The 20,546-nt window shown below is 42.7% G+C and overlaps 1 protein-coding gene across 2 annotated transcripts; it reads right to left on the bottom strand.

Annotated features, from left to right (window-relative positions):
* Nucleotides 1-9,348: 9,348 nt before the first annotated feature.
* LOC147640962 (uncharacterized) lies at nucleotides 9,349-13,689 on the bottom strand. Of its 2 annotated transcripts, none has more exons than XM_086816832.1 (7): nucleotides 12,766-13,689; nucleotides 12,351-12,468; nucleotides 12,060-12,148; nucleotides 11,809-11,855; nucleotides 11,329-11,417; nucleotides 10,981-11,114; nucleotides 9,349-10,402 (listed from the first exon to the last, which is right to left on the bottom strand). In XM_086816832.1, exons 1-7 carry the CDS (start codon nucleotides 12,892-12,894, stop codon nucleotides 9,578-9,580), a joined length of 1,431 nt encoding a protein of 476 aa, XP_086672958.1. In that variant the 5' UTR covers nucleotides 12,895-13,689; the 3' UTR covers nucleotides 9,349-9,577. The 2 variants fall into 2 exon arrangements, with proteins under 2 accessions (XP_086672958.1, XP_086672953.1); XM_086816827.1 differs by having other exon boundaries at nucleotides 12,351-12,471; nucleotides 12,766-13,547.
* Between the last annotated feature and the right edge of the window lie 6,857 nt (nucleotides 13,690-20,546).

Below are 20,546 nucleotides of genomic sequence, written 5' to 3'. Positions count from 1 at the left end.
TTATCATTTCTTCATCAAAGAGACTAGGCGTGAAGCATCCACCTTATTATAAATACACTAAGAGCAATTCTGGTGAGATTTGAATCACTTACGAGTCTTTTAAGATCTCTTCTAAGGAAAAAGACAAAAAATTGTCCAAGTTTGGGACTCAAAAATCTTTGGGAAAAGAGAATTTAATGCTAGTTAATATCTCATATTCAATTGATAAGTTCCAAACAAGGATTTGCATCGTGTGGGCCCATATATCATAGTCCACTCCCGTCAACTCAAGTTTGTGAGTAGAGAAGCAAAGAGGACTAAAACAAACCTAACATAGAAACCCTCTAGGTTTGCATGCTTGGCTCTAGAACTCTTCCCATTAGGTCATTCTCAAATTTTAGCTTACACATGTGCTAACAATACCTTAGACTAACCTTAAGTTTGGTCCCTATCTGATAGTGTTATGTCACTACCTATTTTTAACAATTTTTGCTAAAATTAGTAGTCTCTCACTAGAAACTAAAATTGAAACATCCACAGGGTGCTTTTCACACTCCAAACAACTTCCCTCTTAAGTTTGAAGCAATTTGGACAAGTTTTGGACTAGTTAGAATCCCTTTTGGGCTTCTTTTAAAGTAAAAAGCTTCAATCTTTGCAAGTCTCAAACTCATAAATATTTGGGAAAAGGGCATTTTTTCCCAACTAATATCTTATAACCAGTGAGGTAGAGACAAGGATTAGAGAGGAGTTCCATACCCCATTATAACCACACCTGGTAACTCACATTCTGGGGGAAGGCTTTTTGAATGTTGGAATTGATCGAGTAGAAACCATTTGGTTTTCCATACCATAGCTCTAGAATTCTTTCCCTATGCCTATTCCAAAATTTGATCTTACACATTTTCTACTTAAACCTCACACCAAATTTGAGGCCATTTTGACAACGTTGGTATACTAGTTATTTTCAACTAGCTCTACTCTATTTTGGATTAAATTGGTGTATTGGTGATTAAAAGAGGTTGAGAGTGAACCTGTGGGTATATCTCATTAAGAATAGAGTCCCTTACCTTCAGCACTAAAAACTAATACTTCTAGATCTTAATAAAGGTAACCCCTTAGGCTTGTTTTTGAGCTAGAGCTTAGAAAAGTTGTTTGTCCTTTAAGGGCTTTGGAAAAATCAATATAACATTCCATGTAAAGAACCCAAAGCTAAACAACTTGTTAGGGGGAGAAAGAGCCTTCTTTAGTTCCCCACTGTGAGCAACATTTTTTAGACCTTCCGTGGGCCCTGCAAACACACACATATGTATAATGAGTTGAGTCTCTAGAGGGATCCGTGATATTGGAGCTTCTAGTAGATATTCTCTGAATTCACTTTCCATATAGTGCTCCCCCTCCAGGATACGATGAAGGGTACTCAGGCTATATGCCATACCGTTATGTCAATACATTGGCTCCACCAATCAAACACATATTTTCCTATCCTATGGCCCCATGAGTACACTGATTATTTTAACAATGACTTCTATCCCCATGGGGGTTGTGTACAATGTAGGAGTTTCTAAAATGGTAATAGGATTGCATCACCCAGCCCCCACCTACACCCCTCCAAGAGTGCATGCTATGCCAATAGGTAGGGGAGCTACCATGGGAATTCGTGCACTTGTACCACTAGAAAGGCTCACACATGTAGAATTCAGCCTGCACCACCTGTGGGCATGGTTTTTGTTGATGATGCTATTCGACTACCTGAAGCCATAGAAAGAAAAGTCTCAATGAGAGAACCTACTACACTAGAAAGTGCACCTCATGGACATAGAGAAAGGGAAAGAGAAAGAAGAAACTCTAGGGTATTGAGCATGTGTAAGGTAACACTTAAGTTTAATGGTTCCAGCAAAGCCTATGGATAAGTCGTAACTTTTGAACAAGTTTGTGATTCCTTGGTTGTGCACGATGATCCTGCAAGGGTTGGTGCAATCATGTGTCTATGTCTCTAGAAAGGACCATACACGTAGAACATCCTATTCACCCTACACAATCCGTGGGCTTGATTTCTATTTAATGATGCCATTTGAATGGTTGTAGACATAGCAAGAGCTATCTTGAGAACCTGCTACCCTAGTAGAAGTAACATCTCATGCCATTTGAATGGTTGTAGACATAGCAAGAGCTATCTTGAGAACCTGCTACCCTAGCAGAAGCAACATCTCATGGAACTTAGGAATTCACCCTCATCGATGGGGGTGAGACTTTGCAAGTGCATCCATGGGGTTTCTCTTGAGATATCGAGCTCATCTAGTGAGGCGATGGACACTGAGATGACCCACCTAGGGGATAGGCCCCACACTTACACCACTAGCATGGTTGGTGAGTTCATGGGTGATATGCGGCTAGTGGGATGACAGGCTATGTGACAGCCATTCTAGAGACTGGCATAGTTATAGTGCCAGCTCATTTAGTTGGGTTGACACTATAGAGAACCCTAGTATGTATTTGGTTGAGTACCTTTCATATTGTGTTGTGTACTCTTATCTTTGTATATGGTGTGTTGAGTGTTGTGTGAAGAAGAAGAAGGTTTTCAACCTCTCACCTTGTGTGTTCTCTTTTAGGGTTTTGTGAGTGTGTGTGTGCTTGCAAGAGCTCAAGCTCTCTTCTCCCCTGCATCTTTGGATCAGAGCTTGGTTCTTCATGCTAAGGGCTGAGCTTACAAGCAAGAGAAGCACAGGAAGTGGTACGAGGGTATGAGCTTCATCTCCTCTTCCCTATTTGTGTTGGCGACTACACCCTTGTCGGGATGCAGAGGTTTACCTATGATGGTTATGTGGCACATCACTATGCAGCTTTTCATACATGGCAAGTGAAAATGATATTTTCTCTGAAAGAAGGAGTTTGGGATATTGCCAATGGAGAAATACCGAAGCCGAAACAAGAGAAGGAGAAATTTCATGGAGCATAAAACATGAAAAAGCTTTGGGCATGATTGCTTTGGGCCTTAATGACAACTACATTCATCATGTGGGAAGTTGTGGTACCTCCAAATAAGCATGGGACAATCCTGACTAAGCTTTTGGAGCACAAGGTCTAAGCAGCAAAATTAGCCTAAAAGTAGAGCTCTATGGGTCGAGGAACTCAAAGAAAGTGATGCCGTTGCTATTCTATTAAAATTTTACCTCCAGAATTTGAGAACATTCATCCTACCTTAATGTACATGGTGAATCCTACACTAGAAGGTGTGGAAAGTGCCTTACTCCAAGAAGAAAAGAAGTAAAGATTAAAAAATCACTTTGATTCAAGCATTGGAGCTTACTTCATCAATAACATCAAAGGTGGTAACAACACTAGTTACACTCATTGTGGTAAAACTGGTTGTGTAATGAAAGATTGCAGGTACAAAAATAAGCCCAAGATGCAATGCAAATATTATGGAAAAATAGGACACTTGGAAGGTAGGTGTTTCATCAAAGCTAAAGCCCAATGAAGCCAACATTGTCTGTGAAGACTCACCTCAGGGTGCCCCCAATATGGAGGCAAATTTTTTTGATGGAGAATGGGCCTTTTAAGGCTTGGCCACTTTGCTTTTTGACCATGGTTGACCCATAGGGGGGTGTTGGAAGATGGTTCACCCCGCGCTCATTAGATTAAATTTATTTTGTGCATTAGGAAACTTGATATTAGTCATGGGATATTGGTCATATTACACATTTGTTGTATTTGGGATATTTGATATATTTGGAGCATTAAGGAATCAATAGATATGTCTAAGGTCATTTTAGGTGAGTAAAAATGAGAGAATCTACTAGAGGAACTCGTGGAGATCAAGTGGTCTTGGAGATGGATTCTTCCCTCAACTTGTGGAGAGAACAGAGAAGGAGAAGGTGGAGAGAATTGTGGAGGATTTGGTGGGAATCTTTTTGGATCATCAATGATGTCATGAGCTTTGTATCTTGAGCCTATAAATTGAGGCCTTCTCTATGAAAAATCATGTGGTTTATACTTCACTTGTTGATGTGCTTATGTTCTCCTAATTATGTTTTAATTTATTATGCTCTTAACTATGCTCAAGCCATGGTGCTTATTTTGTTTGATCCACCCTAATCTCATCATGCGTATTGCTTAGCTACCTTAATACCATTTCTCTCAGATGCAACCAAACACAATGCCTCACAGTTTGACTAATGGAAGGCACTATAAGAAGCAAGCTCAAACATTGAACAATGAATACATGTATGCCTAGTGGAAGGCAAGGAAGAATGCTCAATCAGTGAGCAATGAAGATTATGTATACTCAAATGAGTGAGTACTAGCCAATTCATGCTTAAAGAGAGTGGGCAACAAGTAGTTTTGATAGTGGTGAAAAGAAGTAGTAAAGGCACATGATTTATGCAGCATGTTCTCATTATGTAGAGGACAAAGCATCAGCTTAGTAGCAAGCAACATCTTAGCTTGTTCAAAGAAGAACTAAGAGGCAATTCATGTATGAAAGCAGCTTATAGGAGGCATTGTTGTGCACACAACTTTGAGTAGCATCAGAGACAAGTAGCTCATGGTTGTTGCAGAAAAGGCAATTAGCTCATCATGGTCAAAAAAGAAAAAATGAAAAAGAAAAATGAGTAGGCAATAGAAAACGGCGGAGCCTCCTTCACCGATAATGAAGATGGCCAAGAGAAAATAGAGCACAACCTCCACACAACCATGTTGCAGAGGGACAACCAATGAAAGCTCATTGCTCAAAATAAACAAGAGCATCACGAGTAGATAAATTTGGTGCACACATGAGCGATGCACTTTGTGGGTTAGTTCCTTCTCCCAGGCACATGGGTGTCCCAAAAAAAAGCACTTGGTGGCTCTACCTAAGCATTCGGCTTGAGAAAAATGGTGCTTGAAATGGATGGACTTAAGGTGTCTTAGGGTGTCTAGACACATGCACACACACTTGTTGAACACTCCAATTTACATTGAGGGGGAGTGTTGAGATTGGTAATGCCAAATTATTGAGGTTGAGAGGTGAGTTGGTCAAATTGGTTGGAAAGATGGTCAGTTCACACATCTAATTTTACATTGAGGAGGGGTGTTGAAATATGTAATATAAAATAAATCTTGGATTATTTGGTTGAGGGTGCGAACACACAATCGCCACAAAAAGAAATCAAAGAGAGTGTCTAAGCGAGAACCCAAGCAGAAGAAATCGAAGTGTGCTAGCAGCCAATCAATAGGAACCTCAACCAAACCCTTAATTAGAGCCTCAATTGAAACCTCAACAAGAGTTGGCAGAGCCAGAGCAGCATCCAAGTCTAGAATAGCAACCAGAGCAACATCCAAGTCCAAAGCAACAACACCAGAGTCACGAGCTGGAGCAACAATCAAAGCAAGAGCCTAAGCCACAACCAGATGTGTAGCCAAAGCCGAGTAGCCAAAGCCGAAACTAGAGCTGTTGCATTATCTGTGGAACATACATTTTGCATTATCTGTATGAATAAGTCTTATACTCGATTATATTTTTCTTGTGCCACATAGTTGGCACGAAAAAACCATCTTACTCTTCATTGATCTTTCCTATCACAATACAAGTTCAGAGAAGAACAAAGCTATGGATGTCAGTATTCTTTATTTTTTTAAATCTTATAGATTCTAATGCTATTTATTTGAAGGATGTAACAAAATATTTTATTTATATGTACATAAATTTGGGACCATACATATATACATATATACACACATACATAATATTATATATATATATATATATATATATCAACATATAAATATATGATTATTTGGTCACTAAACTTATATATGATAGCATGTAAGTTCACAACATAAGGATTTTATTTTCTTTTAGAGTGGAGTTAAAGAGAAAAATTATGTGCATAAGTTGAAGAAGTTCAAATAAAAAGCAAAAATAAGGGATGATTTTATCATTTTAAAATTACACAAAAGTGTCTCTAATTTCAAAATTAATATCTAATTTATAAAAATCCATAGATGGAGGGTTTTTAATTACCCCTTGAGTACAGGTGCTATATGAAATTTCATATAGTAACCCTTTGAGGTTAATCAAAGTAGAGACCAAGTGCCCCTTCTTGTGCCAAAGGATAGTATTTTTTACACATGGCTCATTATTTGATACGTATGAGCAAGTGTCTTTACTTAGACCTAAATATGAAGGCTATGTATCCTTCTGTGAGTTGGGGTGTAAGGGGGGCTTAATTTTTAGAAGCAAAAGAGGGGGGGGGGGATATACCCTTCAAAAGAAAGGCGCAATTTTGAAAAAATAATAGTTAGTAGTATGTCCTTTCAATCTATTCAAAAAGAAATGGAGATTCAATATGAGCCATTCTAATATAATTGTGGGGTTGCCCTTCAAATTGGAGGGTTGTCTCTACTAATTTAAAAATCAAAAGTTTATTTTGATAAGAGATCAATTATACCAATGGTTGGATCAATCATTATCAATGGTTGGATCAATCATTATCAATGGTTGGATCTTAACTCATTGTTTGCTAAAACAAACAATGGTTGGATCTTAACTCATTGTTTGCTAAAACAAACAATCTTTTCTTAATAGCATGGCTCATCCATTGTCACACGATGACAATCCACCCAATGTAACATATAACTTAACTACTTAGAAGTCTCTACTATCTAGTTGTAGATTTTTTTGGTGAGGAGGAACACACATTCTCTTTTTTTCCACCCATTTTTGTGTGAAGTGAGGGACAGGGGTGGGCCAAAATAGAACTCGTGTCTAGGAGGAGAAAGGTCTCTGCCTTGTCCACTAGGTTTTGGCAAAAACCGAAGCTACGTCCAAGAAGAGAAAGGTCTCTGCCTTATCCACCTAGATATTGTCCCCACCCCTTTAGTTGTCCCCACCTAGCTATTATCCCCACCCCCTCAAGTTATAGATATTTTTGCTTTAATTTATTTGTGTGTGGCTGCATGTAAAACCACAAATTATTAATGTTCAAATCCATAGAGAGATAGAGAGAGAGAGAGAGAGCATCATGCGCAACTCCTAGAGAGAGATTATGATGATGAAATAGTTTGGATTATATCTCTAGAGATTGCATGATACTCTTCCTCTCTCTCTACTATATCTCAGGAGATTGCATGATGCTCTCTCTCTCTCTCTCTCTCTCTCTCTCTCTCTCTCTCTCTCTCTCTCTCTCTCTCTCTCACACACACACACACACACACACACACACACACACATACTTTTTTTTAGTAATGATATATTACTAGTGGGAAACCTTAGTCCGAGGTGAAACCCATGAAGGAATATGCACTGTACAATGGCGAGTCCCAAAAGGACCCATACTAGAGTTCCTCAGAAATAGTCAAAGAAAAGTGCGAATGTCTGCAAATCAACATCCTAGCTCGCATAATAACAATGCAGTGTCTGTAGGCAAGGAGAGCTTAAAGGAGGAGAAGGTGTCTGACATACGATGTCCGAACATGAATCGATTTTATCTGCTCCAAATTGTCCACATAGCCCAGAACCATACCTAGGAGAAGAACATAAGGCCAGAGCGTAACTACTAGCACTCCAAATATCCAGTACTATTTCCCAAAAGAGTGTGCAGGAAATCTAATGCACAAGCAAGCCAAAACCCTGTCCAGGAGTAGTCTGGAATGTGGACAGATCCAAAGAAGGTGCGATACCATCTCAATGTGCACCACATCGGCATGACGAGCCACAAAGATGCCGTGAGTGCAGGAGCACACCCACTGGGAGAACTCCAAGCATACATCTCCACAGGAACACGTGTTCTTTCAACGGCAAGATGCTTCTCCAGATCCCTCTTAAACATTTTCTCCATCATGTAATGGTTTTTGTAAATGCCACTGGATCATTACATACAAGTGTAATCTATGGCAGTGGCTGCCGCACATATAAATTCTTAGCCGATATGGCATCCAAGGCAGCCAGGCAGTCATGCATATGAAATGGCGGTATTGGTGCAAAGGGAGACAATAACTCACGTATCTCAAACAACAAAGGTCTATGATGCATACTCAATCCAAAGGCATGTCGAGCCATAGGAAAGAACTTAATGTTTCTAGCTTGGTCTACCACATCACGAATCTCAATAATGCCTTTTTTTGCCAAGAAGAAAGCTTTTCTTGGCTATGTGAAAGCCAACGGGCGGGCAAGAGCCGTAGTCCAATTTATGCTTTCAGCCCTCAACGAATGCCCTTGCACCATGTCATGGCCATTCCATGTCACATCTTGTAATACGTTCTTCCAGTCTTGAATAAGGTACATGCTATACAGGTAGCCGGGTATCTTGCCAACAACAAAACGACCAAACACCACCTCCTAGTGTGTAGTAGTCCAATCACCAGAGCTTGAAGATCTCATCCTAACACAAATGGCTGCTAGCATCCGTGCTCAGGGGTTTTTCACCTCTAAGAAATTTTATATATCACGTGCATTCAAGGGGTATTAAGAAAACCCCTTACACTTACATACTTTTATGAATAAAATAACTCTTTTTTTTTCATAAACTTACGTTTTTTTATTTAAAAAATTGGTTAAAAACCCATCCTGTAAATGTAATTCTGTAAATTTTTTGAATACCCCTCCTAATGAACTCACGTGCTACGCTTACATATTTTAAGGTTAACCCCCCAAGCATCGTGATGACCAAGGCTGCCGCCGCTGCACTGTGAAATATGACAACAGTGTAGCTTTCCATACAAGGACTTATATATGTATGTTGAGGATATTCAGTCCACCATGCATACAGGGAGTACATAGCTTTGCCATTGACAATATCCTGAGTGCTTCTTTATGGTGCTTTGATTTCCAAAAGATCTCTAATATTTCTGATATAAAGGCATCGATCTGATCCTGGGCCAAAAGAGAAGAGGTAAAAAGAACTAAATATATGCAATGAGCATGGATTGCACTATTCTCAAGCGCACATGCAGAGGCTAAGTGGCAAGCTTCTAGTAGTACAACTTCCCTTTCATTCCCTTTCATGCAAGCTTCTAGTAGTACAACTTCCCTTTCATTCCTTGTAATATCCAGTATACGTGTGCATTAGCAGTACTGTTCTATCCTAGTGGATATCCCAAGTGACTCACAATGTGCATTAGCAGTATTGTTCCATCCTAGCAAATATCCCACGTGACTCACAATGTGCATTAGGAGTATTGTTCCATCCTAGCAAATATCCCAAGTGACTCACAATCTGTGAAGGCTCAATTATCTGCCCTAGACATATATTCTCTCTCTCTCTCTCTCTCTCTCTCTCTCTCACACACACACACACAAACAATGGTCGATTGAAAAGAGAACATTTCCATCATTAAGTAGTCCGCATAGACGCAAAGCATTGTTAATAGAGTGAGTTAGCCGGACTTTGATGAGTTAGAAACCTTAACTTTACAAGACTGTACAAGAGTGCCTCGTTGTGTGTACAGAGAAAATCAAGTCTTATCACGACCTTTGGCACTAGCCATGCCAGCTCCTCCTATTTAGCTGAAGGCATTAAGAGGGGCCTTCTTATGATGATTAACTCCATAAAACAATGGATTAGTTAAAGGTATGAAGGTAATGTGATCAGTTACGGTGATGCACTTGATTACCATTTAATCAATCGAGATTAAGGCCATGGAGCACGGCCTCTAATCTCTTTCCTTCAAGAGAGGAGCTGGCCGGCCGGTGCTTAATGTTGAGGTCAGGGGAGATTATAGAGATGAGGCCTGCAAGAGGCGGCTTCATGCGAGCTCTATAAGCTGCCTCATTGTAAGGGCATTTGAAGAATTTGAGGTAGCAAGGTCTAAACAAATCAATCCGGGTCTTTTGCTTTTGGGCATACTCTAGTTGATTATTGTGAGGATAATGGAGATGGCAATCATGCCTTTTGGACTCAGTGTCACCCCATCTTCTACTCATGCCTTCATGCTCCTCTTCTTGTTGTTCATGTTGAAGGCATGATAGAGGATTGCTTGTGTGCTGCACTCTGAAGCTCCTAAACTCCATAGCTTTCTTGGGCTCTTTTGATGATGGTTTCCAAGAGTTTGCAAAGGAGAAGGACTTTGATTTGCTTTTGTCAGAGAGCAAGGCAGCCCCACTACTGTTAGAGGAGGAGGAGGAGGAGGAGGAGGAGGTTGTCGAAGTGCGCGCATTCTGGCCGCCTGTAGCAGGAGGCCCTGCATCATTTGAAAGTGGTGACATTGTTGTGGTTGTAATGGCATTATTATTGTGGCACTTGGTTTTATTGGCCTTTGATGATGAGTAATTATCATCATCTTGTTCTTCCCCCACATTATTTTCATTGTTGGTATAGGACTTCACAGCCCTTATGAGATGACTAGCTGCTGCTGCTGCTGCTGGTGTTGGTGCTCTTGTGTAGCTCCTTGTATACACAAACCTTACACCCTCCCTCATCCCAAGATCAAGAAATGAGCCTATCCCCTGCAACCAATCCCCAATCAAATCACAAGAAATAAACATTAATCCCACATACAAAACATAAGCCTTTTTCCACCAATTTTATAAAACAAGTGTACACAATTAACCTCCCACCAAGTCTGTACACAATAATTAAACCTTCATGCATAATCCAACAATCCCAAATCCCCTCCTTGATTAAGGCTTCACATGAAAAACTCACATTAACACACCAAGCCTCCTTGATGAAGGCTTTGATCAAATATCAAGGACGGATTAAGGCTTCACATGAAAAACTCACATTAACATACCAAGCCTCCTTGATGAAGGCTTTGATCAAATATTGAGACTTGAATTTAACAGACAAGGCCCCTTAACAAAGGCTTTTGGAACAAATATATTAAGGTTGCATCAACACACTCAAAGGAAAAATATATTAATGAACCTTGAAATAATTACTAGAAGAAGGGAAAAAAAAACCTACAAACACAAATGAAGGCATGGAAAATTCTAAGCAGAACCACCTTCCTTAATCAAGTCTTCATTCAAAAGAGCTTATATAAGAGATTAAATTGCTTAATTAGATGGAGTATATTAATTACCTTCCATAAGTAGTAGAACATGGGAGGGGCATCCATCACAAATGCTCTTGCTAAGCGCTCAGGGTAATGGTCGCTCAGAACCTTGAAGAGTTGCATACAAGTAGAGAGCATTGGTGATCCCTTTCTAAGGCTACCTAAATTGGAAAAAATTTCCAGTATCAATAACTTTATACTACTTAGTTAAGGTAATTAGGGTTGTGTGAATATTGAGTTTAGAGTAGGTTTATATTTAACATCAATCGGCTAAGGGTTAATTAATTAGGGTTGTGTGATTGAGTTTAGACTAATATTATATTTGACATTAATCAGCTAAGATTATGCTAATTGAGTGATTAATGTGTTTGTCACCTGTGTCAATGATGAGCACACATTGCTCAACTGTGCACTCCATGGCAGCTATTGCCACCTCCATCGTAAAAGCAAAATACCGCAGCAACCTGTTCCCAACCGAAAAATAGATTTTTTTAAATTAAAAAAATCTTGTTAATGTGGAAACCATTAAATTAAAAAAACCTGCAATTTTTAAATTTTCATCTGTCTTCACCCAAAAAAAAACACATTTTTCTCAAAAGATCATAAAACATGTCACCATTAAGTTATGAAGATTTTTTTTTGAAATTGGGGGGAAAAAAAAAGAATCTTGCAGTTTCATTTCATAGACAACTTTTTTTAAAGAAGCGTAATGACCACATTTTCTTAAAAAATTGCAAAATTCATAGCTATATAGTTTTGAAGTTTTGAAATTGGGGGAATTTTTTTTTAGAATCTTGCAGTTTCATTTCATAGACACCTTTTCTTTTTTATCTTTTTAATTTTTCTGACACTTACTGCTTTTGGGCTTGACTTGTGAGATTCTCTGATTTTATTCTTACAATCTGCAGGAATCAAGGAGATTAGCTCGGATTAGTCCTAAAACTAACCTGGAAAAATCAACGGTAATGCTTGAAAATCTGATTATTATAAATTTCACTCTAGGTTTATAAGAAATTAGAGTTTTTTTTAGAAAAAAATAATAAAAATTAACTCTAGCTTTTTGAAAAATTCACGCCAAAAGCAAGCATCAGAGGTTATTTAATTACCAGCACCGGTCTGCCTTCCTCGTCTTGCCCTGCCACGTAGGCAATGCCGGCAGCCAGCTCAGCAGAAAACTCATCAGCTGTGAGGTAATCTACCACCATAATTTCACCCACAATTAAACAATTGCTTGACAAATGCCACTAATTTTCCACTAATCCTTTCCAATATGTTCATAATTTTTTCCAAAATAAAACTTTGCATCACCCATGTTCAGCATTTTTGAGAAAGAACCACCCTAATTGCCACATAATTAGCGCTCAATTTTATAATTATCTTTCCATGCTTTGCATTACCAACATCAAAATCGGCCCTCCATGACAACGTTCCTCTGAGTTTCTTTGCTGCTTTCTTCACGTGGTTGCCCTTCGATCTCAAAAATCTACCAATGCAGGCATCGTTGCAGTAATCTAGCTGCTAAAAAATCGATTACCTACGTTAATTTATCAGATTATCATGACACCACCTTGTAATTGAACAGTTAATGAGAAGCAAGCACACTAATTATAGCAAGATTATCAACCATGCCATTTATAAACGTTAATTTATCAGATTATCACAACACCGCCTTGTAATTAAACAGTTAATGACAAGCAAGCACTAATTATAGCAAGATTATCAACCGATTTTAAACCATAAATGGATATACTCATGCCATTGTGATTAGCAAGCTGAATATGAATTGACACATATTGATCATCAAATAATTACCTGTTTAGAAGTAAGAGGGGGCCCTTTCCGAGTGACCAATTGTAAGACTTCTTTAGATTTCTCGCTCACACATTGCTCTGTGCCCACACTACTGGTAGAGACCCTCCTCATGAAAGCTCTTACCGTCATGACAACTCCAACAGTAATCAATGAAAGATATGCAGAAGGCCTCCTAAACTGTGCAAGGAATGTTTTCTCGATTTTTGACTGTTCAAGCTAGTAGCCTAGATGCAATGTCCATAGCATTATTAACCCTTTGATGTGGTTAAAAAAGCGTATGGTTGAACCCTTTGATGTGGTGGAAATTGTATAATTGAAGCTCCCAGAAAGCATTGAAGTGTCATAATGGTGGGTTCTCAAAGCCTAAAGGGTACAGGGCCCAGGCAGTATTTGATTGCATGCAATTAAGGGTGTGTGTACCATGGTGAGGGGCATTAACGTAAGCAGATCACCTGTTCAATCATGAAAGCTAAAAGGATGAAGCAAATTGATTAGGCATGAAGCATATAAAAAAATGTGAAAGAGAAGAGAGTTAAGGCTTGATAAGGCATTGATCATATCCGAAATGTGACTGCTGGTAGCAGAAAGGAGAGCAGGTGGATGTTGATGCAATGAAGGGGATGGTAGGACTAATTCTTACTCTGTGTGATGGGTGGGAAGAGAGAGAGAGAGAGAGAGAGAGAGAGGGGGAGGGAGGGGACCCTTGTAAGGAAAAACAAGGTGGGCACTGGGACTGAGAGAGATTTCATGAAGCCTTCTCTCTCTCTCTCCTGTGTGTGTGTGTGTGAGAGAGAGAGAGAGAGAGAGAGAGAGAGAGAGAGAGCGCTTGACAGAGGGTGGTACCAAGGGGGAGGGGAAGAGGGTGGTACCAAGGGGGAGGGGAAAAGGTTTATTGAAACAAACAAACATGCAACATGCAATGGCAGCAGAAAAGCCAATATTGTTGACAAGATGATGAGCATTGAGAACTGGAAGAGGAAGAAGAAAGGCCCATATTGTTATTGTAGGTACCTTAGGGCCAGAAAAAGGGGACCCTGACACAAAGGCCGGACAAAAAAAATATTGGGCCGCCCATGTGGATTTTTGATGTGTTTTTTTGGAAATTTGGTCCTCCCCCTCAATCCAATCAATTATCAAATCCCTTTCCATCATTAAAAGCCTAGCCCACCCCACAAACTTCAAAGTTCAAACCAACCTTTGTCTTCATCCCTCGTGCTCCACCCCCTTGTTTGCTTGTCCCCCCTTTAGCACGCCCCCCGAGTCCCCATTGCTTTGCCCCCACTTGCATTATTGCCTTTCAAATTTCCAACCCACATTGCTCTTCCAACGCTCACTCACTAGGTAGGCCTAGAAATAAACAATTTCTACTTTTGAATCTCTCTCTCTCTCTCTCTCTCTCTCTCTCTCTCTCTCACACACACACACACACACACACACACACTTTGTCAGGCTTGATTTTTTTACGAGCACCAGTTTTTTGTATTTTAGTGTAATTTTTTACGAGTATTTTAAAATTTTGCAAGTATTTTATGGCCAAAATGCTAAAAAACGAGCTCGAAAGCAACTATGCACACACACACATAGATACACACGTTCATTGCTCAGAGAAAAACACACACACACACACACACGTTCCTTGCTCAGAGAAATAACATCCTTTTTAGTTTTATTTCCAAGAAAGGCTTGTTGATTTGCCTTCTACAAGAGTAATAATGTTGGGTATCCCTATCATTACTATGTTCAAAATTAGTTAAGCTTGACTGTTGTCCTTAGTTTTGACTTGTTGGGAGTAAAGCCTCTCTCTCTCTCTCTCTCTCTCTCTCTCTCTCTCTCTCTCTCTCATAACCAAATCTATGTTTGCCACCTTGACCCACCTACCTAAGCATATGCCTAAACACTCTCCCTACACCCATCATCTTCGACCTTCCCCAAGATTCTCACCTTCTCCATGTACCTATCATGGTTATTTTTTTAGGTACATCTCCAACCTTCTCCAAGGTTGCTTTGCCAATCCTTACCTCCAAGCATATCATAATTAATCCTTACCCTCTTTAGCATGCCTACTTGGCCTATCACTTTCTTTACTCCCTTTATTCATCCCACAATTTCACTTTCCCAACATGTAATCCTTTCATTTCCCGTAACTCTGAACTTCAAAACTCACAATGACTCTAAAAATCATGCTAACGCCCCAAAGCTTAAGAAGCATGTTAGAATTATACACACATAAACACACAAAGGTTCTCACATATACATCCCATTCATTTCCTATTATTTAGCTCTCAAATGAAGTAGCCATTTAGTTGTAGATTTATGAATTTTCACAATATAAAACAACCTTAAAACTAGGTGAAATATTGCCACTTGTTAGCACCAAAGACTAGTAGACTTATGAAGGTTACTTTTAGTTTCCTATCCCTTTTGCATCTCCTTTCATACCCCTAGCTTTTGTATTGACATAATAATATTGTGGATGTGCCCTCTACTCTTTTAATAGCTATATGTCCCCACAAAAATAAGGCCAATGTTTACACCCCACTCATCTGTAGTTTATGAGTGTTACCGTCTTCTATTCACCAACTCCTTCATATGTGTAGCTCTAAAAACTCTATGTAAAACATCTCCAATAATTAAAAATTTGATTCAATTTATAGCTTTGCATGATTATGCTATGAAGTCAAAGTAAATGATCAAGAACATCCTTTGGAGTAGCATGTCAGTTGGTTCCTCGTAGACTTTTTGCCTGGATTTTGAGAAAATTTAAAAGCCACATACCTTTAGCTATGACTACTCATGCAACATGCAATATCACAAAATGAGTTCTAGTCACACATGCTGGATTTTTTAAAAGCATACAATGGGAATGACAATGCATATATATAGAGTTGTAAGTCTTTAAACATCATAGAACTACCAAAGATAAAGCATTATGCGTCCTTCAATCTAATATACTTTTATGTCATGTAAACTTGTAGCTATGGCACTGGATCAAAATTCATCATTTATACCATACAACTAACATATGAGAATAGCAAATATTATTACAAATTTGTACAAACAAGCAAGTGACTTGATTTTACTACTTTGTATTTCAAAACAAATTCTTCTTCGTTTTTTTAAAAGGTTAATTATGTGTTAAAAGGCATTTAAAGTTATATTTTTAATTTATTTCAAGACATTATATTTATAACGTAAATATAAATAAGCTTTTCTAAATGATCTGGTAACTATAAAACAAGGCCTTGATCTGTGACGTGCTCGCTGAAGCTTTCGCCCCCCTGCCCCTGCTCGAGCTGCCTTCGCCCTTCCCCGCCTGCTCGCACCCCCCCTCCCCGCCTTCGAGCCTTTGCCTCTCCCCACCTGCTCGCACCCCCCCTCCGCGCCCCTGTGCTCTTCGCACCCCCCCCGCCCCCCCTTTCGCACCCATCGCCCCTGCTCGCCTGCCCCCGTCTGAGCCCCGTCTCCTTCACGCCCCCCACTCCCCCCTTTCTCCGCGTCCCGCCCCCTGCCTGCCCCTGCCCCCCTTTCGCGCTTTTCCCGCCCCCTTTTTCGCTCCCCGCTGCCTGTTTCCCGCCTCCTCTGTCTTCCACCCCTCCCCCTCTGTCTTCCGCCGTCCTCTGTCTTCCGCCCCTCCCCCTTTGTCTTCTGCCCTTCCCCCTCTTCCCCTCCCCACTCCACTTTTTCGTGCAGCTTGGTTATTGCAGGACCCTCCGACTCAGCTTCAGACTTTGATGGAGGTTCCTCCCACCCCACCTCAAAGGGACTCTTCCGCAGCCCCCTCGCCCGCTCCTGAGGATACCCCCATCAGGCTTTCTCTTTCGCCACCAGAAGAGGAAGTTAGCCTCACCGCACAGAGGTGGAACGCCTCCAGGCACATTCCACCATTTGCCGTATAGTTGGCACTCGCCCGAGCAGAGGGGAGATCCGGGATCTTCTCCAGGCCCGCCTTGTAGATGTGATCAAGATCCTAGATGTTCAGTTAACTGGGCCGTGGACACTACCAGATTGAGTTTGAGACAGCCCAGAGAGCATGGCCCAGGTCCTAGCCATGAGTCCCCTTGCCATCAGGGGCGCTCGGGCCTTTTTCAGACATTGGCAGCATGGTTTCAACCCAGTAGAGCGGGCCGAGCAAGGAGAGCGCCTATTCCATGTCACAGTTTGCTTTCCTGGACTTCGCCGCGTACCTTCCGCTCCTTTCTAGGATAGGATCATTGGTGGACTCGGTGCTTGAGACTTGCCCCAGAGCAGCTTCAGTGGTGGCTAGAGCAGCTGGCCTTCCTTCGGTCAGAGTTTTGGTTCCTGACATCTCCTCCCTTCCGAAGGTCATTCAATTACCTAGGATAGGGGGAGGATGGATCGATCTGAGAGTGGAGTTTTCGAGGCTCCCGAACCAGTGTTTTATATGTAGGAACGTCGGCCACTTGTTGGCCAAGGCCTGCCCTCGCAGGAGACCCCGACCTTCACCGCAACAGCAGACCTCCGATGGCCCGCCCACAGATGCGGCTCGGTAGCAGGCAACCTCCGGGACACCTGCTCAACCCACAGAGACCTCTGATTGTTGGCAGCCTAGACAGGGGCACCGTAGAAGGAGGCTGCCACAGTAGCATGCCCAGAGACCGACGCAGCAGCAGACATAGCCTCAGCATCATTGGGTTGTTCCAATGAGGAACAACTTTGCTCCCCTCCAGGAGAGGAGACCCCAATGTAGATTGAGGATCAGGAGATGCCAGCACCCCCCTTCTCCTCCACCCCCCTCCCCGCCCTCCCCTCCCACCTCGCTTCCACCCTCGCCTCCTCCCATTCCCGCTCCCGCTTTTTCAGCGTCTCCTTCCCCACCCCCTTCTCCCCCCCTCCTCCCCCTCCGCTCGCCTCAGCTCCCCGGGAGGCACTGGCAATACCCTGGCGCTCACCTACAGTCCGGCGGGCACTGAGCATTGTCCTTACTCGTACACCGTAGAGGAGACCTACCATGCCGATTCGTGCTTCACGGATATCCTCTATCCGCAGTCGGCTGAGTAGTCTCGACACTAGACAACGCTCGCAGGCTTTTGACTACTCCTTTACATGTCTTTTTGGAGCGGAGGGCCCCCATGAGCCAGCACCCATCAGAGTTCATGTGGTGATACCTCCGGCCCGAGGGGAGGAGGCACTTGATTCAACGGTGGCCTTCTCCTTCCCTCTTTGCGGCACTAGCGAGACCGGGAGTGGTAGACTCTAGATCTCGCTCTTAGTATTTTGCAGACACAGGCAATTGAGTTTTCTCACCATGTGAGAGATTTGGAGATGACAGACATGATAGGCCGACTCTGGAAGTTGGCACATTTCTTTGATACCGCGGATGCCTCCGAGAATCGACACTTGGTGGTTTGCATAGTGGCAGACCTAGTGTGAGACCCTGGCTATGTATGCATACATGAGGTTTCTCTCTCCGAGCGGGAGGCAGTCGCTATGGGACACAGCCACCACTGGCGCCTAGTCCGAGACTCTTGCAGCACACCGGGTGGGCAGATTCATAGCCTCTCGGATGGGGATTACTCTCCATCCAAGCCGCTTGCGAAGGCCCGCCGTATGGTTGAGACAGCCTCCACCTCCAACAGGTCATCCATGAGGATCATCTCATGGAATGTACAGGGCCTTGGTGATGCACACTATGTACGTTATCGTGGTTGTTTGAGGCAGGAGCTTCAAAGATGCCTGGTTGGGCACAGTATTGATATTCTGATGATGTAGGAGCACCACTTGAGTGAGAGCAAGATTCGGAGATATGGTTCGGTGATGCCTGGTAGATGGGACACATTTTGGTCTGCAGGTTTTGGCCCCTTGGGTGGGCAAGGAGGAGTATGTATGGTCATTGCGGATGTATGGCGGCAGGCCATTGTGGATCGCGGGGTCATTGTGCTTGGAAGAGCGCAGTATGTTATTCTGGGGATGCACGATGAGCATTTTGGTGTGCTCAATGTCTATGCGCCCAATCATGCTAGTGCTAGAGCAGAGTTCTGGACCCTTGTTTTACAGATGCATTGCCCGAGGCCACACATTGGTGTGTTGGGGGAGACCTCAACATGCTTGAGGACTCGGCTGATAGGGTGGGAGGCAGTCATGTTATAGTGCACGGCACGAAGCTTGCAGCTTGGGAGCGATTTTGTATGACACTGCAGATCACTGATGCATGGCAGCATGAGGCTTTCTCCCGTTCTCAGGACAGTCTTAGTTTTTCTCGGTCGGCGGATCGCCGGTAGGGAGGGACTAATCTATCACGGATTGATGGCTTCTATGTGGGCGACAAGTTCGGGGAGCGTGGTGGCTCCGTTGGCATTCTCACTGTTGTCACCTCTTTTTCAGGCCATGCACCAGTTATTTTGACACTTGAGGAGAGGACACGGGAGACCAGCTTGTTGCAATTGAGGATCCCAGAGAGGATATTTACAGACCCCAGTCTTTTTGAGGACATTGAGAGGATATGGCATGATAGCCAGAGCTCTGACCTGGATGCAGTAGGCCAGTGCCCATCGAGCTCAGCTCTTTTTTGCACGCTACAACCTTGACACGGCTGGGAGAGACGACACGAGAGCGGGAGCATTGCTTGAGACGTAGCCTTGCTTCACTCCAGTAGCGTCTTCAGGAGCAGTAGCCTACATGTGAGTGGGTGGCATCCCAACTAAGCCAGGCACGCCAGGAGGTTAGAGAGGCAGAGGAGCAGAGACACGAGTTCTACTATCATCGCCACCAAGCCTCTTAGTGGACGCAGCTTGGTGATAGAGTGACTGGGAGTTTTTTGAGATCACCGAACCCTGCCATGCTCGAGCAGGAGTACGCCAGCTCGTTAGCCACTGAGCCCGGGGAGATTAGAGCTATTGCCACTGAGTTCTATAAAGACCTGCTTTCAGCGAAGCCAGTCCCACGGAGGCACGTGATGCTTTGCAGACATGCTTGCAGACAGACTGTGTGGGCCCATGTGCAAAAGAGGAGGGTCACAGATCGTATGCGCACAATTTTGGGTGAGCCACTTTTAGAGGATGAGCTTGTTGGCTTTGAGGGTCCTTCCGCGTCATAGTTGCCCTGGGGAGGATGGATTGACGCCTGCCTTTTTTATGCACTATTGGGACCTTTTGGGGCCGGTTCTATATTCCACAGCTCGTAGCCAAGTGTTGATGGCGGGAGGACGGGGGCTGAGTTTTGAGTTGACCAGATCAGTTCGTCATCAGGGGTGCCCTCTCACCTCGTTCCTTTTTCTTTTCTTTGCAGAGGCTATGAGCATGTATCTGACAGCAAAGAGGAGGTTGGTTTGAGAGGACTCCAGCTTCCAGTCTGGGGGGGAGAGGACCTGCTCGATTTTGGGTTTGCTGATGACACGGGATTGTTTCTGCATGGCTGGGAGGCCAATCTACAGAGGGCAGAGCAGTCGCTCTATAGGTTTTTGGTGTGGCTTCGAGAGCATTGATCAATTGGCGCAAGACAGTGGCTTTTTGGATCAGTAGTGCTCTTGCTCCGGCATGGAGCCTAGACCCGGGTTTTAGATGGATTCCTCCTGGCACAGCAGTGCGATATCTGGGATGCCAGATTGGACCTGATTTGTCACCTGAGCAGCAGATCGCCCCGCTTCTTCTGAGCATTCGAAAAAGAAGCTTTTATATTGGAGTACAGGTCAGCTATCCTTGGCTGGGAGGGTGGTGGTGACAAATTAGGTGCTTTTAGCGACTATGTGGTATATCACGTCTTGCTGGATTTTCTCGAGCTCTTGCATCATCCAGGTACAGAGGCTGATCAGGAACTTTCTTTGG

This window comes from Cibotium barometz, chromosome 2, assembly GCF_041138505.1.
Source record: "Cibotium barometz isolate CiBa-2024 chromosome 2, ASM4113850v1, whole genome shotgun sequence".
Lineage (NCBI taxonomy): Eukaryota > Viridiplantae > Streptophyta > Polypodiopsida > Cyatheales > Cibotiaceae > Cibotium > Cibotium barometz.
Note: the sequence above shows the minus strand (reverse complement) of the source record. Positions and strands in the feature narration are given on the sequence as shown.

Coding starts and splice junctions, on each gene's coding strand:
- LOC147640962 (XM_086816827.1), bottom strand. CDS start 12,894: ATGACGGTAAGAGCTTTCATGAGGAGGGTCTCTACCAGTAGTGTGGGC. Junction 11,418..11,808: donor ACAAGTCAAGCCCAAAAGCA/GTAAGTGTCAGA, acceptor GGTTGGGAACAG/GTTGCTGCGGTATTTTGCTT. Junction 11,115..11,328: donor TGTGCTCATCATTGACACAG/GTGACAAACACA, acceptor TTTCCAATTTAG/GTAGCCTTAGAAAGGGATCA.